This window comes from Marmota flaviventris, chromosome X (genome assembly GCF_047511675.1).
Source record: "Marmota flaviventris isolate mMarFla1 chromosome X, mMarFla1.hap1, whole genome shotgun sequence".
Classification (NCBI taxonomy): domain Eukaryota; kingdom Metazoa; phylum Chordata; class Mammalia; order Rodentia; family Sciuridae; genus Marmota; species Marmota flaviventris.
Genome location: NC_092518.1, coordinates 74,047,360 through 74,073,508, shown reverse-complemented (window position 1 = coordinate 74,073,508; position 26,149 = coordinate 74,047,360). Strand labels below are relative to the sequence as shown.

The 26,149-nt window shown below is 39.7% G+C and overlaps 1 protein-coding gene across 9 annotated transcripts in view; it reads right to left on the bottom strand.

Annotated features, from left to right (window-relative positions):
• Trmt2b (tRNA methyltransferase 2 homolog B) overlaps window positions 1-23,004 on the bottom strand; it is a 74,859-nt gene extending 51,855 nt beyond the window's left edge. For 8 of the 9 annotated variants that reach the window (XM_071606125.1, XM_071606126.1, XM_071606124.1 and 5 more), the window contains exons 1-7: window positions 22,784-23,004; window positions 20,901-21,037; window positions 17,154-17,392; window positions 16,091-16,145; window positions 13,533-13,667; window positions 12,647-12,746; window positions 11,631-11,701 (exon numbers count right to left, since the gene is read on the bottom strand). In XM_071606125.1, the coding sequence (XP_071462226.1) occupies window positions 11,631-11,701; window positions 12,647-12,746; window positions 13,533-13,667; window positions 16,091-16,145; window positions 17,154-17,374 (582 nt within the window). In that variant the 5' untranslated portion in view covers window positions 17,375-17,392; window positions 20,901-21,037; window positions 22,784-23,004. Of the gene's footprint in view, window positions 1-11,630; window positions 11,702-12,646; window positions 12,747-13,532; window positions 13,668-16,090; window positions 16,146-17,153; window positions 17,393-17,508; window positions 17,925-20,900; window positions 21,038-22,783 lie in introns of those variants that run through there. The other variant, XM_027934537.3, reaches the window with a different exon arrangement.
• Between the last annotated feature and the right edge of the window lie 3,145 nt (window positions 23,005-26,149).

Below are 26,149 nucleotides of genomic sequence, written 5' to 3'. Positions count from 1 at the left end.
CATCCTATCAAGAGCTTCCATATTCCTCTATCAGAGAAATAGAGACTATTTCCACAGGAGAAAATGAACCTTCAACTGCTCTGAACCTGGTAATACCAGGCAGACACAGTGGGTGATACAGAGATAGAAGCAGGAATAATCAGTGTACGTCTGCATTATTAAGGGAAAGACCCTTTGTCCTCTTTCTACATGTAACTGCAATAGTCACATAGGAGATTTAGAGCTGATTCTCAGGAGACTAGTAGCCCCATAATTCAAATGTCAAGAGATAGAAACAAGCAGGGCGAGGGCTGGGGGGTGTAGCTCAGCAGTAGAGCACTTGTATAGCATGCACAAGGCCCTCGATTCAATTCCCAGCACCAACAAAATAAAATTAAGTTAAAAATCTTATTTACTATCATATATACCTAATTAGAATAAATAAATTTTTTAAAAATCCTATTTAGCTGAGCACGGTGGTGCACACCTGTAATCCCAGTGGCTAAGCAAGCTGAGGTAGAAGGATCACCAGTTCAAAAGCCAGCCCCAGCAACTCAGCAAGGTCCTAAAAAATGTAATGAGGCCCTGTCTCAAAATAAAAATTAAAAAGGGCTGGGAATATAGCTCAGTTGGTAGAATGCTTGCCTCATATACACAAAGCCCTGGGTTCAATCCCCAGCATCACCAAAATAAATAAATAAAAAAGGCTGGGGATGTGGTTCAAGTGGTTGAGCATCCTTAGGTTCAATCTTCAATATATATAGATAGATAGATAGATAGATAGATAGATAGATAGATAGATAGATAGATCAGAACATCTAACAATCACCAGAAATAAACACAAGTATCAGTAAACCCACCCAAACTGAACAGCCAGTCCAGTCCATTGTTTAAGGACTCACTCTTAAATACGAAAAGCCAGGCCAAGTATCACCTGCTATTTTGATTAAAGCCTCCATGATGCAAGACATGCCCAAGACAATAATGAGGAAAAAAAAAACCCTGAAGGAAACAGACAAGTTGGAGAACAGAAAAAAGCACCACATAAATGAAATAATAAGAGAAATATTTTGAAAAGTAAGGGTAGTAGAAATTCAATAAAAGTGTGGGCTTTTTTTAAATTTTTTTTTTAAGGGGTTGGGGATGTGGCTCAAGTAGTAGCACGCTCGCCTAGAATGCTGAGGTGCTGGGTTCAATTCTCAGCACCACATAAAAATAAAATAAAGATATTGTGTCCACCTAAAAATTAAAAAATAAAAAATATTTTAAAAATTTATATTTTTTTAGTTGTTGATGGACCTTTATTTATTTGTATGTGGTGCTGAGAATCGAACCCCATGACTCATGCATGCTAGGCAAGCATGCTACCACTGAGTCACAACCCCAGCCCCACAAAGTGTGGGTTTTAAGTAAAGACATTTTCACAAAAAAAGGAAGACACAAAGAGAAAATAGGAGAAAGGGGCCAGGCACGGTGGTACACACCTGAAATCCTAGCGGTTCGGGAGCTGTCACAAGAGGATCACGAGTTCAAAGCCAGCCTCAGCAATTTAGCAAAGCACTAAGCAACTCGGTGAGACCCTATCTCTAAATAAAATACAAAATAGGGCTGGGGATGTGGCTCAGTGGTCAGTGCCCCCCCCCGAGTTCAATCCCTGGTACAAAAAAAAAGAAAGAAAATAGAAGAAAGGAATGATTAACAAAAGCCATCCAAGAAGTCTAATATCCAAACAATAGGAGGCACAGAGACATCATAGAAAATGTGGCAGAAGGGGTAATCAAAGAAATAACATGAAAATTTCCTAGATCAAAAATATTAAGTTTCCAGAGGGTCAAGGCCTAGAAAGAAAGCCCACATGGCCATGAAGTTTCAAGGATAAATATTGGTTCCATAAAAGCTTCTAAAGAAAAAAAAAAGGTGAGGGAAGGGTCAATGAATTATCTACAAAGGATCAAGACTTAACTTACACAACACTGGCAGTCAGTTGACAATGAAATCGTGTCTTCAAATTTATAAAACCAAATGATTTTAAACCCAGGATTTTAAATCTAGAAAATTTATCAGTCATATGTTGATACGGAAAAGAGACTTACAGACTTGCAAAAACTCCAAAAATGTACCTCCTAAGTACCCTTCCTCAGGAAGCTAATAGAGGTTGTACTCTAGCCAAATGAATGTGTAAACCAAGAAGACAGGGGATCTAAGAAACAGAAAAGACCAAGACCGTTAGAACGGCAAGAATGCCAGGATCACAGCTATGCAAAAGGCAAAGTGACCCTAGGATGGTGAACTCCAGGAAAAAAGATCTCTGGGGGAAACAAACTTAAGATTTTGCTCATACAGAATAGCAATAGATTCACAGAAAACTAAAGAAGTGAAAAAGCGAGGTAATTATTCATGACAATAAAAACAAAATCTTTTAAAATAAAATAAATAAAAAATAAATAAAATAAATAAAAATTTATTTAAAATAAATAAAAAATAAAATAGTATATAACTATGAATCTATAAAAAAAGAAAGCATGTCTTATGTGAAAAGTGTAGAACAGTATACAATAAGCCCTTTTAGCTAAGAAAAAGGGGAGCACAGATATCTCTTGATATTTTATAAAATAAGCAAGAATAAATAGTGTGTTACCATAGCAGGAAAGAAGAAACAGGGTAGAAGGGACAGTGGTGAAAGCCATACCTATCTGAATGTACCTTTTCATCTAGATTTGACTTTGGAACCATGCAATTTTTTTACAAAATTATAACACAATATTAAATAAAGATGAGCCAGGTGTGGTGGTGCACAGCTGTAATCCTGACAGCTCTAGAGGCTTAGATAAGAGGATCACAAGTTCAAAGCCAGCCACAGCAACTTAGCGAGACCCTAAGCAACTCAGCAAGACCCTATCTCTAAATAAAATATAAAGAGCCAGGGATGTGCCTCAATGGTTAAGAGCCCCTGGATTCAATCCCCAATACAAAAAAATTAAATCAAGATGAAATTTTATTTTAACCTTTTATTCCATTTATTTATATATGGTGCTAAGGATCAATCCCAGTGATTCACCTGTGTTAGGCAAGTGCTCTACCACTGAGCCACAGCCTCAACCCCAAGATGAAAAATTCTTAAAAATCAATTCCTGCCAGGCGCAGTGACGCACACCTGTAATCCCAGCAGCTCAGGAGGCTGAGGAAGGAGGATCATGAATTCAAAGCCAGCCTCAACAACTCAGCAAGACCCTGTCTCTAAATAAAATACAAAAAAGGGCTAAGGATGTGGCTCAGTACCAAAAATAAATATAAAGATAATTCCTAAAATCTGAAAGATGGGGGAAAAATGTGTATCCAGCATCAGGTTGGTGGCATAACAACAAAGATGAGAATTATTTTCAGGTGGAATAAAAGAATTTGTGATTGCCATGAGTATCCGATGAATTGCGATTGCTAAAAGTAGGATAGCTTGTGAATTTATCGTCATTTAATAAATGCTGACTCTATGGAAAGACAAAAAAAATTAAGTGCCACAATTATTTGACAAAAGGAACTGAAAAGAAATCCTGAATTGTTTTTTTTTTTTTTTTTAGAGAGAGAGAGAGAGTTTTTTTAATATTTATTTTTTAGTTTTTGGTGAACACAACATCTTTATTTTATTTTTATGTGGTGCTGAGGATCGAACCCAGCGCCCCGCACATGCCAGGCGAGCGCGCTACCGCGTGAGCCACATCCCCAGCCCTGAATTGGGTTTTTTTTTTAATATTTATTTTTGAGTTTTAGGTGGACACAATATCTTTATTTTATGTTTATGTGATGCTAAGAATCGAACCCAGTGCTGGGCGAGCCTACCACTTGAGCCACATCCCCAGTCCCATCCTGAATTATTTTAAAAAAAAACAGTAACTATATTGTTACTGTTGTTCTGAAATTATATACATACTAGGATAGATCAAATGAGTAATTATGTTAATGCTGCCGGAGCTAAAATTATATGAAACTATAAAATCAAATATTTAAGATTTAAGTAATTCTAAATTTGATTTGGATATATCACTACGGACACATAATAAATTTTCTTTTTAAAAAATACTACCTCATAGCCAGGTGCAGTAGCACACACCTGTAATCACAGCAGTTGGGGAGGCTAAGACAGCAAAAGCACTAAGCAACTCAATGAGACCCTGTCTCTAAATAAAATACAAAATAGGGCTAAGGATGTGGCTCAGTGGCCAGGAAGTCCTGAGTTCAACCCCCATTACTGTGACAGAAAAAAAAATATACTACATCATTCTGTCCACTAGAAAGGTCTTGAAATATGACCAACCTGGCACCCATACCATGGCCTCTAAATACCGTTTACCACTCAAAGAAACAAGGACTCCTTAAATAAATAGCTGATTCCAAGTCTCAGGCAGAAAATGGAATATCTTATCATACCAGAAGTTATCAGAGACACCTAGGGCTCTGAGGCAACTTAAAGAAGTTTTAACTAGCCCAAAATGGAATTATTTGAACATAAAATCAACCCAGTATCTATAGTGGACTGAAACATCAAATGTTAAGAATTCACGAGTTTGGCAGGCTGTGGGAGCACCTGACTATAATCCTAGCACCTCAGGAAGCTGAGGCAGGAAGATCACAAGTTCAAGGGCAGTGTCAGCAACTTAGTGAGACTCTATCTCAAAATAAAAAATAAAAAGGTCTAGGGATGTAGCACAGTTGTTAAAGTGCCCCTGGGTTCAATGCCCAGTACCAAAAAAAAAATTAATCTATGAGTTCATAATGATACCAAAATAAACAAATTTAAGCTGACCTCACCTTTTCAGGAATGTGAGAGAATCATGCATTTGCTCTGTTCTTCTTTTACAAGTACAGTGTAACCAAATAATGAATAAGTTATTTTTAGAATAAATTAAAAGGGCACAATAGACTTAAAATTATCCCTATATTACATACAACCATTCAAGATATAATGGATATAGGCAAGGATCAATGACTCCTAAAACCATCAGGTGAAAAGCTGATGGGGAACTTGTTAATGAGTGCAAGTGGCAGCAGCTGAATCCATCTCTGCATCACCAAGAGAGATCCATCAGACCTATTTGTATGAAAATATTATTGTCAAAAATCAAATCCAAGTCAGGTGTGGTGATGCATACCTGTACACCCAGCAACTTGGGGGAGGCTAAGGCAAGAGAATTGCAAGTTTGAGGCCAATCTCAGCAACTTAGTGTGGCCCAGTCTGACAATAAAAAATAAAAAAGGCTGGGGATGTGGCTCAGTGGCTGAGTACTCCTGGGTTCAATCCCAGTATTAAAAAAGAAAAGAAATGCTATGTATATACAGGCAACTCTCTAAATCTGCAAGTTCTGTGCATTCAGACAGCCAACCACCCAGATTGAAAATATTTGTAAAAAAATCATGTCTGCACGGAAAATGTATGGAATGTTTTTTTGTCACTACTCACTAAACAATACAACTTGGTAGGGTTTGTGGCTCTGTGCCAGAGCACTTGCCTAGCATGTGCTGGGTTCTATCATCAGCATCACATAAAATAAAGATAATAAAGGTATTTTGTTCAAATACAACTAAAAATATTTTTTTAAAAAATACTATTTATATTGCTATTTACTATTTACATGGCCTTTACATTGTATCAGGTATTTTAAATTTTTTATTTTAAAATGATTTAAATTATAGGGAATGATGGATCTAGGTAATATGCAAATACTATGCAATCTTTTTTGGGGGGGCGGTGTGTACCAGGGATTGAACTCCTGGGCACTTGACCACTGAGTCACATCCCGAGCCCCATTTTGTATTTTATTTACAGTCAGGGTCTCACTGAGTTGCTTAGTACCTTGCTTTAGCTGAAGCTGGCTTTGAACTCTCAATCCTACTGCCCCAGCCTCCCAAGGCACTGGGATTACAGGCATGCACCACCACAGCTGGCATTCTGCCATCTTATATAAGGGACTTGCGCATTTATGGATGTTGATATCTGTAAGGGACAGATATCAAAACCCACGTGGATACCAAGGGACAAGTGTACTTTGAATCCTAATTTGAACAAATCTCTATAAAAGTCAAAACAGTTATGAGATCAATGGTCATCAAATCTAAACATTTACATTTGACAATATGGGAAAAATGCTAATATTTAGGTGTGGTAACAGTATAAGGTTATGTTTTAAAAAGAGGTCTTTTAGTTCTCACACTAAAATATAAATATTCTATATGATATGTCTGAAATTTGCTTCAAACCAATTCAAAGGGGATAGATGGAAAATAGGTAAGAGTATAGATAAAATGATAGGCTATATGTTGATGGTTACTAAAGCTAGGAATGGGTACATGAAGTTTCGTACACCATTTTCTACTTTTATGTATTTGTAATTTTTCATGACATAAAATTTAAAAATTATATAATAAAGGAAACTAAATCTTAGTACATCTACTTTCACTCAGCAGTAAATATCTACATGGTCACAGTAATATAAATTATTAAACAAAAAATGTGCTATAAAGATATTCAAAGGCTGGGTACAATGGAATACACCCGTAATTCCAGTTGTTTAGGAGGGTAAGGAAGGAGGACCACAAGTTCAAGGACAGCCACAACTTGCCAAGACTGTCTCCAAAAGAAAAAAAAAAAAACAAGGGTGGGGCAGACTTCTGTGGATGTGGATCAGAGTAGGCAAGTCCCTGGGTTTAAACCCCAGAACTGTGGGACAAAAGATATTGAGGAGTATAGTTTGGGAGGGGAGACAAAAATAAGAGTAACAAATTTCTTAATGCCATAACCAGAAATCAACATACTATATGTAAATGTTATAGGTTAGAATTAATGTGTATATAATAGAATAATGTAATCTTTAGAAGTATGGAACACCAGCAGAAAGAACTAAAAAAAAAAAAAAGTTGCTGATTCTGGGGAAAAAGACTCAAGAGTAAGGAGAGGTGGAAAAAGAGGACTTCTATCTCCTTGCTAACCTTTTAATACTGTTTTTTTGTTTTGTTTGTACTGGAGATTTAACCCAGGGGCACAGTACCATTGAGCTATATCTCCAACCCTTTATTTTTGAGACAGGGTCTTGCTAAGTTGTTTAGGACCTCCCTAAATTGCTGAGGCTGGCCTTAAACTTGCAATCCTATCTCAGCCTCCTAAATCACTGGGATTACATATGTATGCCATTGCACCCAGTTTTTTTTTTTTGTTTTGTTTTGTTTTGTTTTGTTTTTGGTACTAGGGATTTGATCCAAGGGCCTTTACTACTGAGCCACATCCCCAGCCCTTTTTATTTTTTGAGACAGGGCCTAAGCTGCCAAGGGTCTTGCTGAGTAGCTGAGGCTGGCCTTGAACTTGCAATCCTCCTGCTTTAGCAGCCTGAGTATATGGGATTATAGGCATGGGCCACAGCGTCCAATTTAATGCTATATACTTTTTTAACTCCTCTCTTCAGACTGCACTTCTGTTCTGTCTCATGTTGTCAGGACCTGGAATATGGGGATTTTTGTTGTTGTTGTTGTTGTTTTAATTTTTCTTTTTTGTAGTTGTAGATGAACACAATACCTTAATTTATTTTTATGTGGTGCTGAGGATCGAACCCAGGGCCTCACACATGCTAGGCAAGCACACTAGGAGCTCCCCAGGTAAGCACTCCTTAGTGAGTTAGCTTTTCTACCTCCTACCTGGGCCACCATCCCACTGTGACTACCTGCTACAGCTGGCCCAGAGAGCTTAAAATAGCAGTGCGAGCTGGTCATTGTGCATGTGCGGGGAGCCTACTTATATTTCTTTGATAAAAAAATAAATAATATTAGGGCTGGGGCTCAGCGGTAGCACACTTGCCTGCCATATGTGAGGCACTGGGTTCTATTCTCAGCACCACATATAAATAAATAAAATAAAGGTCTATCAACAACTAAAAAATATAAAAAAGAAAAGAAAATATTATTAAAGATTCTTCTTTGACCTTGATGCTCTGGCTACCAGGTTCCATAAAATTCACATTTTCACTCAAAAGTAGATATTTAAGGCTTGGGATATAGCTCACTGACAGAGACTTTGCCTAATATATACAAGCTCTGGGGTTGATCTCCAGTACCACAAAAACAGAAATTTAAACCTAAAATGGAGGTGGAGGAGTAGACAAAGATTATTCTTATCTTAAAGGAATGAAATGTCAGCACCAGTAATGGGTATAAATATTTAGAAATCTTAGAACATTAAAAAATATCTTATATGTACATATCCCAGTGCTATATACATAAGATACTTTACAATCAGCATATGGCCAGCATTTGATTCCTTAATGGATTGAATTTTAGGTCCAGAAGAAATTCTGTAGGGAGGAAGAATTCATCTAGATAGATGTAGAGGTTAGAAATTTGCCCAAAAGAAGCTATAAGAGCTAGAATCAAGTAAATATTTGATGAGCATCCACCATCTGTATAAATACGTTATGTGCTAGAATACAAAGTTGGATACAATAGAGCTGCTACCTCCAAAGTGTAGTGTAGGAAGCACTCACGAATGAGGAAATATAGTATACTGAGTGGTACAACAGGAGATTCACAGTGGAGATTCAGAGTACAAGAGAAGGAGACCCTTAATCAGTCTGAGGAGTCAGATATGGTTTTCTACAGGCTCCAATGCCTGAAATTAATCTTACAGAATAAATAGAACCAGCTAGATATGGTGGTATATGACTATCATTCCAGCTATTAGGGAGAATGAAGCACAAGGATGGCAACTTGGAGGCCAGCCTGGGCAACTTAGCTAGCTAGCTCCTGTCTCAAACAATAAAAAAGGCTAAGTATATAGCTCAGTGGAAGAGTATTTATCTAACATATGCAAGGTCCTATGTTTGATCCCCAGTACCAAAAATAAATAAATAATAAGTAGGAGCCAGGCAAATTAAAATGAAGGCATTCTCAACAGGACACTTAGGCAGGAATGTTACAGCATAGCAGAAGAACACCAGTTCAGAATAAATGGATGGAGGAAAGCATGTGAGGATGTGGCAAAACACGAGGCTAGAAAATTAATGATGATCTTTAAGTAAAACTAATTTATATTTTATTCCATAAGTTATTGGGCAACTACTGCAGAATTTTTAAGAAAAATATCATGGTGTTTCGTGCCTTTCAAGGATAGTTCTGGCTACTGTAGGGATTATACACTGAGAAGGGGCTACAATCAGTGAGGCTAGTTTCTAGGTTCATGCAGTAGTCCAGGTGAGAGAAAGAAGATGGTAATCTGGTATAAAGTGAAATAATGGTGAAGTGAGTAAAATTAAAATATTTCTAGAAAGTAAACTAACAAGGACATGGAAATTGATTAGATATAGCTCAAGAGGAAGATCTATCTAAGATAGAGTTTTTGATGACATGTTTCTAGCATACAGTAGTACCACTAACTAAGGTGAGAAACACAACATTTGGTAAGGTAAATTTAGTTCATGGCAGTGGCCCCCAACAGTGGGCACTGGATTCCCCAGGGGACATCTAGTAGTATCTGGAGACATTTTTTTTTTTAAATATTTATTTATTTATTTTTTAGTATTCGGCGGACACAACATCTTTGTATGTGGTGCTGAGGATCGAACCCGGGCCGCACGCATGCCAGGCGAGCGCGCTACCGCTTGAGCCACATCCCCAGCCCTGGAGACATTTTTTGATTGTCACCCACCTAGTGTGTAGAAACCAGGGATACTGCTAAACATCCTACAATAGACATAACAGCCCCCCGCATAACAAAAAATAACCCAATTAAAAATGCTAACAGTACAGAGGTTGAGAAACCCTGATCTAATGCAAAATTTATTTCAGTTCTGCAAGACAGCAAGTACGTTCAGTAGCCTTTTGGAAATGCACATTCCAAAGCTCAAGAGGGCGCTAGAAGGCAAATACAAGTTTTTAGGAGTTGTCAATTTATAAGTGGTCATTTCCATCATCAGTTAGGGTTGGGTATAATCTCCTATGAATATAACCAGAAAGAAAAGAACCAAAGATAGAGTCCTGGGAGATACCAACATTTATAGTGAAAAGGGGGATGAGAAAAATATCCCTTGAGGAAGACTAGGAAGTGATGAAATAAGAAAATCATCAGAAAATAGTATCACAGAAACAAAGAGAAAGCACTGTTTCAGGAGGAAAATAAGAATATGAGGTGGTGTTAAGGAAGAGAAAATTCTGAGTAAGCTAAAGACAAAGTTTCTATTGGATTTGACAAAATGGAGGTCACCGATGACTTTGGCAAGATCAATTTCTATTGGGGGCAGAATCAAGAAACATCAAACTTTCTTGAACATGGGTGATATTTAATACTCTCATGAACTGAAATAGGTTGAAGGAAAGGTTTATTTATTTATTTGTTTTTTAAAGTGGGGGTTGCATATTAATAAAGGAGCAAGAATCCTGGGAGGTGGGAGACGAGTCCAAAGAGGGGAAGGATAAGTTTTGGCCAGGGGGAGTACTAATCACCTCTTTCACTGAGACAGGAGAGGAGGAGAGGTAAGATTTCAGTGAAATTTGTAGATAGGAGAAGCAACTAAGGAAGTTCTCATCTAATGGTTTTAGTTTTCCAGTTAAGAACCAAGCATGGTCATCTGCCAAAAGAAAGGGCAAAGATGATGTGGTAAGAAATTCAAGGAAAAAGTTTAGAATCACTGATAAGGATGGGAGAAGCAGCTGATGAGGGCTATGGAGGAAAATTTCTGAAGCGTGATCCTATATACTAACATGTAGGATCCTAGAGCTGGGTCCCAGCAGGTCAAGTCTGGAGGTCTGGAGATCAAGATGTGTTTTTTATTAGAAGGCAACACCTAACTGTCAGAAATAAAAATTATTAGAAGAATGGGTGCTGGTCAGAATTAATAGGGCATAAGACAGTCAATTGGGAATGTTGTTCAGCCCCTACTAATAAGGCTTTGGCCTTTAAAGTTCCATGAGAACAAGCACTATGTCTATTAACATGCTGAGTCACCACTGTAGCCCCAGCATCTACCATAGTTCCTGACCCACAATAGGCACTCAATAAATAGTGGGTCCATGACACAGGATATAAAAATATCCCAGAGGTCAACCTCATAACATAGATACCTATCACCACTCCTATGTCTCTCATGATGTTTGTCCAAAAAAAATCCCCCCCACAGTATCAGGAATTGAACTCAGGGCCTTGCATATGCCCTACCACTAAATCCCCAGTCTTTATTTTGAGACAGGGCCTCACAAAGTTGCTGAGGTTGGCCTTGAACCTGTGTTCCTCCTGCCTCAGCCTCCTGAGTAGCTTAGATTACAGGCCTGTACCAACTTAATTCTCTATTTTGTTCTGCTAAAAATGCTAGCCTTCCAAGTATTTCAGACACCTGACACTTGCTCTAGTGACCTCATCAGTACCTCTTTCTTAATACTTTCCAGCTATTAAAGTCCTTGTATGCCTGACATTTCCAATAATAAATGCAGTTCTGTCTCCTCTCTACCCTCACTAAAATGAAACACTGACAATGTTCTCTCCAATTTAAAAGGTCTGCTTTCAGTACAGAGCCCCTCCTCCCCTCCAGCACTAGCGGCAGCTATAATATTAAAATGTCAGGGACACTGCTATTATAGACTGCAATGCCCCAGGTCATCTTCAACCAGCCCTTGTTACTTTTTACCTGAGCCACTTGATTGTGTTTCTGAGGGATGTTTTTCAGATGGTTAGGATGTACACAGACGATGTTCCCATCTATGGAAAGAAAAAGAATTTACAGTTTTCTTCCTAAAAGACGATTTAAAATAAAGTGTCTAGCAACACAAATTCCCTCCTTCAAAGAGGCACATGTAGATATCAAAAAGCAGAGTGATTAATTTAAGCATGTAGCCATTTTTCAGAGAAAACCTAATTGTTTCCTGGTTTAGCCATTAAGCAGTTTATTCTTAATAGAGCTAGTCCTCAATATTTTCTCCTGTACCTCAAATGCACCATATGACAACATCTGTTTTCTGTTCAGATTTTAAGAGGGAAATAAAATGTAATGGGTTTTGTTTTTCTATTACTGAATAGAACACTGATGTCATATATACACATTTAATTCAACACATGGGGTGGGGAGGAGCCAAATGCTTGCCCTAATGAACTGTATTTTAAGGCATACAGGCATTAAACAGTGTAAAAGTGATGATGTTTCAAGTGGGTTTATTGAAAATGGGCAAACAAAGCTCAGGAATGGAATCTGGGAATGGATACTAGAATTAAGCATAATGCTACCATGATTTCCCTCACCAGTACTCACTTCTCCCTTTCAATTCTTTTAAGGCAGATTTACTACAGAAAGCTTTAGTTTTCAGAGCTTTAAGGGTGTAAAACAGGAAAAGAGACTCTAATGAGGACTCTTGCTCCCAGTACGGAAAATAGCATAAACAATAACAAGAACAACAATGAGACAGCAGCAGCAATAATAGTAAGATTTGCTGAGTGTTTACTAGGTATCGGGTAAATTGCTTTTAGAAGAAAGGGCAAGGTTTATGATTTCTATCACTATGCTACAATGACTACCCATCAGAAAGTATCCCAAATCAACCATGTGATCATGTTCTGTATCAGACTTCCATTTCAACCTTCTTTAATTCACTGTATTTCCTACTCCTACTGACACTGTTCTCCATGTCCTTCCTTAAACCTTCAACTGACCTCTCCAAGTTCCCACGTAGTACCCCACAGTCTTTGGATTCCCATCTGGGCCTCGGTTCACAGAGAAGGTGGACTTATTTCGGTAACCATTGATGACAGGCTGGAGTGGGCAGAAGGACATGGGGACAAGAGGTCAAACAAATCCAAGGAGTAAAATAAAGGGAATGCAGAAATGTTCTCTCAATGAAAACAAATGATGCTTGCTTGGAAGGTATGGCATATGTGGAAGACTGTGGCCAAGATGATTCAGACACTCAATTATAGGAGTTCCAATCTTGCCTTAAAGCAGAAGGCAACAAACTTGTTCTGTCAAGGGCCAGAGTAAATATTTGAGACTTTGCAGGCTGTATGGTTCATGTCACAACTTCTGAACTCTGACTTGGTAGCATAAAAGCAGCCACAGGAAATACATCAAAAGGTGAGCTTGGCTGTGTGCCTATAAATCTTTATTTACAAAATCAGGCACAGAACAGATTTGGCCTGAGGGCCATAATTTGCCAACTCCTGCCATTCACGAAATTATGCCTCTCTGAGGTCTCATTGAGGAGTTTTCTAAAGCCTGGAATCTCTCTAAGGAGATAATAGTGTAATGGATGATAAAGGGGGGGGGGTCTATATCAGAAAGACTTTAGTGAAAATCTCAGATCTGGCATTTTCTACATATAGTGTCCTTGGAAAATTCATTTCTCTTCAGCCTTAATGTTTTCTTCTATAAAACGATAGTACCTACCCCTCAGCGTTATTGTAAACGGTAAAATGAGACAATGATGCATAATGATCAACTAGAATAGGGCCTGGTCCCCAGAAAGTGCTCAGTACATATTAGCTGAAATCATTGGCCATTAACAAGACTTAGTAGGTAAGGAATAGTGGGGTGGAAGCTTACAGAGGGTATAACAGGATGGAGAAGACAACAGAGCCCCTCAGATTTGGGTGCAGTGATTGTGCCACTGACTCTATTGAGCATTTGTAGGGAAGACTCTAGCCTTTGTAAAATTTTCTTCTGAGCTTCAAATTTCACCTGTAAAAGAATATAAGCAATGAAACAAAGCTTTTTGTAGTTTCCCCTCAAAAAATGAAAAACAATGGCTGGGGTTGTGGCTCATTGGTAGAGCACTTGCCTGACACGAATCAGGCACTGGGTTCAATTCTCAGCATCACATATAAACAAAAAAGTCCATCAGCAACCAAATTTTATATATATATGAAAAACAGGAAAAGAAGGGTATCCCACAGATTTGTGGGTTGTAGTCTCTGCAAATATAGAACCCAAAAAGATGAACAGCAAGAGACCTAATAAGGTATTGGGAAAAAAGGTCAAGAGTGAGCTCTGGGGAGAAAAAAAAAAGAGTGAGTTCTGTGTAAACTCACCCTTCTATTTGACCTTTCAGGTTGAACACTCAAGGTATATGTCACTGCTGTCCAGTAGAACTTTCTATAATGAAAATGGTCTGTTTGTACTATGTTCCACATATATAGTAGCCACTAGTCACATGCAGTAATTGAGAATTTGAAATGTGGCTGGTGGTTGGATGCAGTGGCACACGCCTATAATCCCAGCAGTTTGGGAGGCTGAGCCAGGAGGATCATGAGTTCAAAGCCAACCTCAGCAACTTAACAAGGCTCCACGCAACTCAGTGAGACCCTATCTCTACATAAAATATAAAAAAGGGCTGGGAGGGAAAGGGGTTGTGGCTCAGTGGTAGAGCACTCACCTAGCATGAGTGAGGCCCTGGGTTTGATCCTCAGCACCACATAAAGACAAATAAGTGTAGTGTATCCATCTACAACCAAAAAATATTAATAAAAAAAAAAGGCTGGGAGCTGGGCACAGTGGCGCATGCCTGTAATCCCAGTGGCTTGGGAGACCAAATCAGGAGGATCAAGTTCAAAGCCAGCCTCAGCAATGGCAAGGCACTTAGCAACTCAGTGAGACCCTGTCTCTAAATAAAATACAAAAATAGGGATGGGGGATGTGGCTCAGTGGTTGAGTACCCCCGAGTTCAATCCCCAGTACCAAAAAAAAAGCGGAGGGGCTGGGGATGTGGCTCAGTGGTTAAGCACCCATGGGTTTAATCCCTGACATAAAAGAAAAACAAAATGTGGCTGGTGGAGCTAAAGTGAATTTCTAGTCTTATTCTGATTAACTTAGAGAATCAGTTCTGCTATAATGTGACACTGTTTCTATACCATGCTGTGCTATGTCAAAAAAAAAAAAAAATTACAGGGATCATAGTAGAAATAGGGTTAGGCACACAACCTTCCAAAACTTTATCAGAAAAACACTCCTAGAAAAGGAACCAAAAAAAAAAAAAAGTGGCAGCATTTAACGTACATCAAATGATTAAGAAACACAATACTCTAATAAGACTAGACTTTAGGAGCTAGGGTTGTGGCTCAGTGGTAGAGCACCTGCCTCACATGTGTTAGGCACTGGGTTCGATCCGCAGCACCACATAAAAATAAATAAATAAAATGAAGGTTTGTGTCCATCTACAACTTAAAAAAATAAAATAATATTTAGACTATACTTTATCCAGGCTGGGGCTATAACTCAGTGGCAGAGAGCTTGTCTAGCAAATGTGAGGCACTGGGTTCAGTCCTCAGAACCACACACACACAAAAATTAATAAACAAAATAAAGGCATGCTGTCTAAAAATTTTTTTTTAAATATACTTTACTGGGCTGGGGTTATAGCTCAGTTGGTAGAGTGCTTGCCTTGCATGCACAAGGCCCTGGGTTCAATCCCCAGCACCACAAAAGAAAAAAAAAAAAAAAAGAAATACACTTTACCCAAAGACCTGAGGTTTGCTTGTAAAAGTGGGCTACAGCTCAGAGTAGCCCAGTGAAGTGGTAAAAGTGAGTCAAATGGAACATTCTAACAGAGGCAAAAGGGTGTGGCTCATAACACACAGGCAACTAAGGTAGCCAATAGATGTATACATGCACACCTGAAATATTTTATGTGTTCTTACATATCCTGGTTCACCTGGGTGCAGATTTCTTTCACCAAGCATTTCTCACAGACACAATTATTCCTAAGCAAACATGAAATTTGCATTATGCTCAAACTGCTCCCTAATATGTCAATCTACTGAAACAAATTTCTGTTTTCAAAACAAGCATTATGGCAGTATTGACTGTATTTAAACAACCACATGTGGCTAATGGCTACCCTGTTGAAAAGTATAGTTATATGAAACAGCAAAAATACTGCTCCTCACACACACAGAGCTATAAGACAAAAACAAGCAAGGAATAAATCAGCATTTTCATCTGTGGTTTGAGGGTTTAGAACATATAACTGGCCTAAAGTTCAAATTGTGGAGTTATTAGCATAGTGAGTTTAAGGACCTGTTGAGACTGTCTAGTCAGGCTTCCCATGAATCTAATACCATTCTGTTGCTGGGGAGAAGGGGTTAAGATTTAAGCTGGGCACCTACCTTGAGTTGTTCTTCATAGCTCAGCCTCCAGAGTGGTGTCACAACATCAGCCAGCCTTGAATAAAATAATCCATGCACTTTGTTAATTTCTAAATATGCACTGAGCACCTACTATGCCTAAGTACTTCCTGCCACCACTTTCTCTGGTGTTTTACTTATCATTAAGAATAACAAGCTCAGGGCTGGGATTGTGGCTCAGTGGTACAGTGCTCGCCTAGCATGTATGAGGCACTGGGTTCCTCACCACCACATAAATGTAAAATAAAGATATTAAAAAAATAATGATAAGTTCAAAAGGCAGACATACAGAAATTGGGAAACAGAGGCACAAAAACCCCTCTGGGGATGTAGCTGAGTGGTAGATCACTTACCTAGAACACAAACTAGGTTCAATCCTCAGTACTGCATAAAATATAAATAAATTACAACATGCAACCCAGGGCTGGGGATATAGCTCAGTCAGTAGAGTACTTGCCTTGCATGCACAAGGCCCTGGGTTCAATCCCCAGCACCAAAAAAAAAAGCAACTCTCATGCCTCAAGGGAGATGGAGTCTGGGAGAAAAGCCCATTTTGGTGCTGCCTACTTAACAAAGAACAGATGGGCAAACCAAATATAAGAAAAATCCAGATTTATCAGGTGGTAATTAATCATATTAAAAAAAGCTTCACTATTGGGTTCCTTTAAATAGCTTACCTCCCTGATGCTTTTAAAATATAATTTAATTTAAAAAATACATTTATTGCATAAAATGAGGTATATTTATGTTTGCATGGCTGCAATGGGACTATTCATTTCTAACCCATCTAATACCATTCTGGGTCCCTGGTTTTCAGCATAACCACCATGGACCCTTTTTAGACACAAGGTCCAAGTTCAAATCTTCTTTTTGACAACTCTCAAAGACAAAAACATTTTCTGTGATCTCAAAACATTTCAGGCAATTTCCTTCAGATGTTCTCATGAATCATTGCAATGCCACATTAGTTATATTAGGAATACAGAATTTCAGTAGACCCACAGATTCAGACTTGCTAGAAAAAGTATATTGAACTGGGTCTTACCTTTCCTGCCAGGAACCATCAAGTGGTCCAAGATAAGTTGGTTTCTCACAACTTTTTTGACCTCTTGGACACTTCTTGGATATCCCATGGCTGAAATTTCCTTTACATGCTGTGCCCCAAAAGGGCTGTGACCCATCTGATGGTTTTCTGGCACACCAGGGAAGCAGTCCTGGTTTGGAGAAGAGACCCACTCTGGAGAGGAAGCATCTCAGACTGTACATTAGGACTCCTCTTAATGCCTGCCAACCAAAGACACACACTGCAATTCATCTGCACAAAAGGCAGAAATATAGAAATTGGGAAACAGAGGCACAAAAACCCCTCTGGGGATGTAGCTGAGTAGTAGATCACTTACCTAGCATATACAAGGCCCTAGATTTAATCCTCAGTACTGCAAAAAATATAAATAAATTACAACATGCAAATCCTCCTCCATTCTTATGGAACTCTCCAGCACTTAGCAGTCAGTGTTGGCACAGAGTAAACATTCAGTAAAGTAAGCCTCTTGAACACAACTGATTTAGCACATAAAAGGCAAGGTCTTAAGCCCAAAGAGATGAGGAAAATATAGTCTTTGTTATGCAGGGAAGAGTTCAACTCTTGATACATTTCTATAGTCTCTCCTTTTCTCTATTCTGCCCTCTCAACCAACAGCCAATCAACTAACTAGTAGTATTAAGTACTTACTATGTGCAAGGTAACCTGTTAAGATACTTGAGGAGTTAGAAAGGTTACAATCTAATTGAGGAGATCAAATGCCAACTCAGGAGCTGGGTGCAGTGGCACATACCTGTAATCCCAGCAGCTCAGGTGAGGCAGGATGATCTTGAGTTCAAAGCCAGCCTTAGCAAGGCTCTAAGCAACTTAGTGAGAACTTGTCTCAAAAATATTTTTTAAAAGGCTGTGGATGTGGCTCAGTGGTTAAGCGCCCCTAGGTTCAATCCCTAGTAGAAAAAAAAATAATAATAATGCCAATACAGGAAAGGCACTAGAAAATAACACAAAATGCTTGGTTCCTGGTGAGTTCTCAGGAAAAGCTACACAGAGCAGGAAGGAAGGCAATGCATGTCTTAAAGGATGGCGGGGAAGTAAACTATATGTTTGAAGGACAGTAGGTAAACTTGTCTGGCTGAAATGATAATTCATTTCAAGGAACAGAAGCAATGAGGCTGAAAAGTCAAAGTGAGATTTGAAAGAACTTCAATGCCTACATAAAATACAGACTTTATTGTGAAGGCAACAGTGAGTTGATAGAGGCTTTCTGTGGAGAAATAAGATGAAATAAGGAGGCCAATAAAAACCAAGTTTATGTTGAGTTTGAAGTGATAGGAAAATATCCAAATGGAAATAGCAAGTAAGTAGAGAAGGAATACAAGCCAAGAGAGAAGTCAGAACCAGGGATTAGATCAAATGTTTATAAGTACGAGCTGTAAGATAAAATGAAAGTTTTGAGTAAAGAACAAAAGGCCAATGACAAAACCTGGGAGAAAAATAATATTTAGAGAGCAAAAAGAGACGTTAGTGACTCAGAAGGAGAACCAGGAACCTGTGGAGCCATGGAGGATACAGAGGCGCCTTTGATGTAGGATTGACACATCCTATTAAATTTAAGGGGTGGGGGAAAAAAAGTAAAAAAGAAGAGAAAGAGCAATGGGAAATGGTGGGCAATAGGAACATATCAAGGCTTTCAGACATCTGGAGTACAGACCTGGCCTGGGCTATCTGACTCCAATATTTACTAGATAGGTGGCATGGTAAGCATTCCCTCTGACCTTCCCTTTTTTCACCTGTAAAACAGAGATAATAACAATACCTATCTCATATGGTGGTTGTTAAAGAAAGATAATAAAAGTACTCCTGGAGGTGTAACTCAGCAGTACAGTGCTTGCCCAGCATGAATGAGGCCCTGGGTTCCATCCTTAGCACTTCAAAAATAAAGTAAAAAATAAAGCAGAAGATGAAATAGAGATGACATCTATAAAGCTCTGAGCACAGTGTCCAGTACCTGGGCAAAAGCTCTTCAGTAAGTATTAATATCTGTCACAATGTTTTTAAAGACAGCAAGTAACTGGGAGAGACAATATTGAAGACACGGGGAAGCAGGGGGAAGGAACAGTGGGAGTTAAGATGAGAAGAGTTAAAAAGATGGAAGAGTTAAAACAGATGACTGAGAACACAAGTGGAAGGCTCCTACATAAAGAAGAAGGAATCTCTCTTCCTCCAAAATAGGGCTCTGGGAGCTGGGGATGTGGCTCAAGCAGTAGCGCGCTCATCTGGCATGCGTGCGGCCCGGGTTCGATCCTCAGCACCACATACAAACAAAGATGTTGTGTCTGCCGAAAAAACTAAGAAATAAATATTTTTAAAAAATTCTCTCTCTCTCTCTCTCTCTCTCTCTTTAAAAAAAAGGGGGGGCTCTGGCCAGACTTGGTAGCGCATACCTATAATCCCAGCAACTAGGGAGGCTGAGGCAGGAAGATCGTGAGTTCAAAGCCAGCCTCAGTAACTTAGAGAGATCCTGTCTCTAAAATAAAATGAGCTTAGGATATTGCACAGTGGTTAAGTGTCCCTAGGTTCAATCATTGGTACAATTAAAAAAAAAAGGCTCTGTCCTTTTGCCTATTTACTTTAGGGTATCTGTCCTTGCTGTGTGAATGAATACCTTCCTTAAGTACTAAGAACACTTGAATGAATTTGGCCTGACAACCTACTCTTCTGCTAAGAAGTTACCTTTTAGCCATTGCTCTATACCTTAGATGCTGTCCCAACGTTAAGTTAGCTTAAGTCAGTATTATGTGTTTGCAGTGGTAGAGATCAAACTCAAACCCCAACCATTCTATGCTAGTGTTCTACCACAACCCCAGGCCTTTTTATTTTTTGAGATAGGGTCTCACCAAGTTTAATGTTGGTCTTGAACTTGCAATACTCCTGCCTCAACCTCCAGAGCTTCTGGGATTCCAGGGATGCACCACTGAACCTCCCCGCCCAATGTATTTTAAAGTCCAATGTATGCAATGGATTTATTTACAAGGACCTCTCCATGAAGATCTCTACTAATGCTAAACAGCTGCCATGATCGATAAATAACTTAAAGAATGTTGACGTGGTGCTTTGATATTTTACTCCATACACCATTTTGTATGATTACAAAGTACTAAAGAAAGTAGTTGTCTCAACATATGATTACTTTGGGGTTATTTCAAATTTCCAACAGAATATATTTAAGCTGGTCCATAGTTCAGGTGTTAATATTCTCCATTCAACTCCTTGGCAAGAGGCAATAAGATGTCACAGTAAAGAACACAGGCTTCGCTGGGTGTGGTGGCATACGCCTGTAATCCCAGCAGCTCGGGAGGCTGAGGAAGGAGGATCATTAGTTCAAAGCTAAACAATTCAGTGAGACCCTGCCTCTAAATTTAAAATATACAAAATAGGGCTGGGAATGTGGCTCAGTGATTGAATTCAATCCCCGGTACCACCCCGCCTCAAAAAAAAAAAAAAAAAAAAAACCAGAACATAGGCTTCAAGGGTTGGGGTTATATAGCTCAGTGGTAGGATACTTGCTTAGCTCAGGAAAAGCCCTGGGTTTGATTCCCAGCACGGCCAAAAGAAAAACTAAAGAATATAGGCTTTGGAGCCATCTTCTAATCCTAGCCCCATTCACTAGTTGTGTGGCTTTGGGCAAGTTACTTAAGCACTGTGTATCTCAATATCACCATCTATAAAAACAGGAATGGCAACACCTACCTTTCAGAATTGTGGTGAGAATACATATATATGAAGTGTTCAGCAGGTGTTCAATGTGTGTCACTGCCTTTCCTCAGGCTACGATTTGAAGCATGTCACTTGGCTTCTTCATGATTCAGTATCTCCAACCTATAAAACTGGTGAGGCAAGTGTTGTGAGGACATATTGTGGAAATTTAAAAAATAACACACACTTTCCTGACTCTGCATGAGTGTCTGTTGCAGTGTGGTGAGATCATAGCCCACCCAGGACCACCTGTTAATACTATCAAAAGTGTGTGACCTCGTGGGCTGGGGTTGTAGCTCAGTGGTAGAGCACTCACCTAGCATGTGTGAGACCCTAGGTTCGATCCTCAGCACCACATAAAGTCATAAAATAAAAGGTATTGCGTCCATCTACAACTAAAAAAAAAAAAAAATTTTTTAAAGTGTGTGACCTGGGGCTGGGTTGTAGCTCAGTGGTAGAGCACTTGCCTACACATGGGAGGCACTGGGTTCAATTCTCAGCACCACATAAAAATAAAAATATTGTGTACATCTACAATTAAAAATAATTTTTTAAAGTATGTGACCTCTGATCATCATTTCTCCAAGATGAGAAAAAATGTATTTAACATAGTGAAGAGCAAAAGCCAGAGAGAGTCAGGAAACAAAGGATGAATGGTCTGGTTGGGGTGAGGTCATTGGCCTTGAAGCCCTGACTACAAGAAGGGGCCCTGTCCCTCCAGCTGGCAGGGAAGTAGGAAGGATGAAGAAACTTATAGGACTATTTGGGGGTTGCTTAAAGGACAGATGAAATGAGGAATTTGAAGACAGCTATCCTTTCGCTACAACACTAGGACATTTTGGGGAGCATGTGGATCCTCTCACTGGTGATTTCCACCATGATTGTGATTCTTTTGCCCTGTACCCCAGCACAGGGTCCTTGTCCATCTAAGTATTTTCCTCCAAATACCAAAAATTGTCTAAAATTGTACTCTACCCAGGGTCTCAGTTAGCTGGGGCAGGAGGACTGCAAGTTCAAAGCCAGCCTTAGCAAAGCAACTTAATAAGACCCTGTCTCAAAACTAAAACTGATAAAAAATAAAACGGGCTGGAGATATGGTTCAGTAGTAAAGCGACCCTGTGTTCAATCTCTGGTACAAAAAAATAAATAAATAAATAAGACAAGAACCCAGAAGGAAGTTGGCAACGCAGGGAATCTACTCTCTCTATCAAAGTGAGTTCCATTTGTTTCTTAATGTCAGAGTGGGCATTTGTTCACAGAAAGATTACTTTCTTCTTACGGTTTTCCCTGTAAATAAACGTTAGTGTGTTTTCCTTTATAAAAGAAAAGTATTACAAATGCTTTATTCCTACCTCAGGAATTGATCAGAAAGGGCCCCAGAGCCTGCAGGGCTTCAATGGCTATTTACCTCCAGGGCTCAAAGAGGTTCTACTTAGACTACATGAAAGCTCTGACCCGCGCAGGGTCAAGTATCCCCTTGGAGCAAAATGTTCACCACTGCACACGCAGACAGGTCCTTCCTTCCCCCACCAGCCAGCACATCTATTCCCCTCTTTACGCAAGCTCTGGCCGCACGTGTTTGTAAGAAGGCTTAACCAAGCAGACGCCAGGAAAGTCTACGACTTAACGTGGGACGGACTGCACAGCCAGAAAAGGCCCGGAAGTGGGGAAGGGGGGAACGAAGGAGTTGGAGCACAGGCAGACGCTGGGCAGACTGAATGCCACCCTTGTGCAGCCACTTTCGGATCCTGTCCGCAGCCCCTCGGGCCTCTATATCCCGCCCCATGGGCAGTTCGGCGCTGTGAGCAGTTTTTCGCCCAGTAGGCTTAAACTGGGTTTTCCGGGCTACTTATCCTCCCCCGGCTTCCCCGCCTTACCTTCCCTTCGTGACTAATAAATTCTCTTAGTAATCTGAGGCGGCAAACGAAAAGATCAGCGGACGGCCTGGCTTGCTGCCTCAGAGGAAGAGTCACTTCCTGGTAAGCTAGGGCGCCTCTGTCCCTGCCGTATGCACAGCTTGCTCGGGGCAGCAGCGGCCACCGGGGCTCCTCCCCATGCGGGCGGAGCCGCCGTCCCAAACCGCTGGACTCCTCTTGGAAAGAACACTACACTTCTTTGCCGGGACTGCTCCAGGGACCTGCTTCAAAAGTATTTATATCCTAAAGGCCAGCCGACTTCTCTCCACAAGTTCCCCCTCCTCTCCCCTCCCCTCCCCTCCCTGTGACCCCGCCCACCGCCTGCTTCTTTTGCCCGGTCCCCATTTGGTGAGTCCTCTAAACCTAGAAAAGTCATTTAAAAAATTCGCGCTAGTGTTAACAGCGTTTCCCATCACAGGAATGGTTCATTGTAACTCTTTCAACCCAAAGAATGTTTTGTTTGTTTTTACCAAGAATTGAACCGAGGAGCTCTTAACTACTGAGCTACATCCCCAACCCTTTGTGTTTTTTTTTTTTGGGGGGGGGGGCGGGGACAGCGTCTTGAAACAACTTGCTAAATTGTTTAGGGCCTCTAAATTGCAGAAGGTGGCTTTGGACTTGCATCCTCCTACCTCACTCTTCAAGCCGCTGGGATTATAAGCATGCGCCACCGCGTCTGGCCAAAGAATGATTTTTTAATGGTAGAATTGCAGGCGTCCTATATGCGAGGGGCAAGATGGTTTTCAAAAAAACCAACAATTAGTAAAACTCCCATTCTGGGCTGTAGAATTTTCCAGGCATTCATTCTCCTTTATTTTTTATTTTGGGCACTCAGAGTTGAACCCGGGGAGCTTTACCACTGAGCCACATCCCCAGTCCTTTTTCTATCTTATTTTGAAAGAAGGTGTCTCTAAAATTGCTCAGGCTAGCCTTGAACTTTTGGTCCTCCTGCCTCAAGCTTCCAAGATACTGAGATTACAGATGTATGCCACTGTGCCTGGCAATTCTATTTTATGTTGCTTCAGAACTTTCTTTTTAAAACTTTTGACAAGGTAAACCAGGTTTCTTAAGTGGATCCTACTCAAGGCTATTAAATCATAAACCCTCAGGGAGCGGTTTTTTTCCCCTACAACTACAAAATTCAGAAGGAACCAGGTAGTGATGGTTCTTTCACCAGCATCTGGACCACACCCACTGATTCTTCTATCCCCCTAAGTTTAAAGGGTTCAGAAGCCCAGCCGAATGAGTAAAAGAAAATTGAAGTAGGCACACGTGTATGCTGTAAAGAAATATTGCTTTACAGTCATCACTGTAGGGAGACACTAAGCAACTAAGTGAGACCCTGTCTCTATAAGTAAAATAAAAAAGAGGGCTGGGGATGTGGCTTAGAGGTCAAGTGCCCCTGAGTTCAATCCCCAGTACCAATACACACACACACACACACACATATATATGGCGCATATTACTTTAATATAAAATTTACATCACAGTAAACCTACATTTAATGACATTTGATGTTTATGCTTAAAAGTAATTGGGTTAAGTGGGAAGTACTTTACTATCAACATTTCACTTTATTTACTCAAAGTATACCATGACTGGTGCATTAGCCCTAGTGACTACAGTAGTAAGTTAAACAGAGCCCAGTAACTTCAAATAATAGCAAACATTGAGTTAATAGGGCTAAGGTTCAAAGGTCACACCTGCCACTTATAAGTTATGTGCACTTGAGCTCCATGTCTGTTTCCTCATCTGAAAAAAATTCCATAATAATTATACCTACTTCATAGGGTTATGATGAAAATTAAATGAGTTGATACCTACAAAGTGCTTAGAACAGAGTAAGCACACAATAAATCCTAGCTATTATTCCAAAATAATTTTAGAGGCTGGGGATGTACCTCAGTGGTAGAACTCATGCCTACCATACACAAGGCCCTGGGTTTGAACACCAGTACCTCAAAAATAATAATTTTATATACTATGTGTGCATACACTCACCCACACATATAGATCTTTAAAAGCGTGGGGGGTGGTCATTTACTTTTTTTATAGTTGGGGATAAACACAATACCTTTGTTTTGTTTATTTTTATGTGGTCTTTCAAGTTTTTAGATCCTCCTTATGGTGCTATCAGGTGAGATTAGACCAGAGAATGCAAGTTTGGCTCTTTTATCCCTCCTCCAGTTCCCTTTTATGTGGATTGTCAACTCTACTCCTTGCTCCTCTTTCCCTTTTTTCTCCTTCCCATGCCCTTGTACCCCTTTATAATTTCTCATCTGGGCATTCTCTCTGATGCCCAGCACAAACCTAGGTGTCCAATAGGAGCTGGATAATTACCTGATGAACTAAATTCCACCTTGTCTACTGAAAGGGAATGGATATTTCTTCCTTCATCCCCACCCATTCCCAGCATCCAAGCAAACTCATTTAAAGTAGATCAGTCACTCAAGAAGGCAGAGCCCTGAGGGGTAAAGAGAAGAGATTAAGGAAGCCATAATGTAATTATTTAGCCATTAACCCATTTAGATTTATTTAATCTGATAAAACATGTTCTTCGAGAAAGGAGAAATCATTACATTTGCAACAGGGGAAAGAAATAGCCCATACTATAGGGAAGGTTAGACTCTTCAACTGGAAAGTCAATAAATAGACATGTCACAGGTGATAAGCAATATTGTTGAATTAAATAAGACCTGGAACCAAGATAATCTTTTCCTTAAATTTCTGGAGATTTCACTTTGTTGTGATATAGTTTGCTGGTAACAAAGTTATTTCTAACATGTATTAAAATTATTTGGCAGTTAGAGCTAGTTTGTTCTATTAAACAGGTCCTTCCATATACTTTCCTCACACCTAGGACTGGGCTAGAGGATATGAGGCATAGATAGACAGACCAAATCCTGGAAGATAGTGTGACTTACTGGCAAGACAAAACTCACAGGAGGAGAATACACAACAACTGGAGCATCGGCAATTCTAGGAAAGCAGCCAATATCTTGGTAGCCAGGGAAGGGATAGAATCTGAGACTTGAATTAGAATGTGAGAATTGAGTTGAATGCATAAGATATGAATAATCTTGGAGAAGGTAAGGGCTGCAGCATGAAAGCAGGAATGAGCAATATGTGTACAAGGCTATGAAGAGGCAGGCATAGCTAGATGGTGGATTGTTAACAAAGTCATTGCCATCTGGCTGATACAGGACTGATGATAGTGGAGGGCCTGGAGTGCTAGAATGAGGAGGAGTTAGAACTAGTTCTTATAACAATAGGAAGCTACCAAAGAGGATTCTTGTGAAATGTTTCTGTAGGAGAACTCTAGTATAT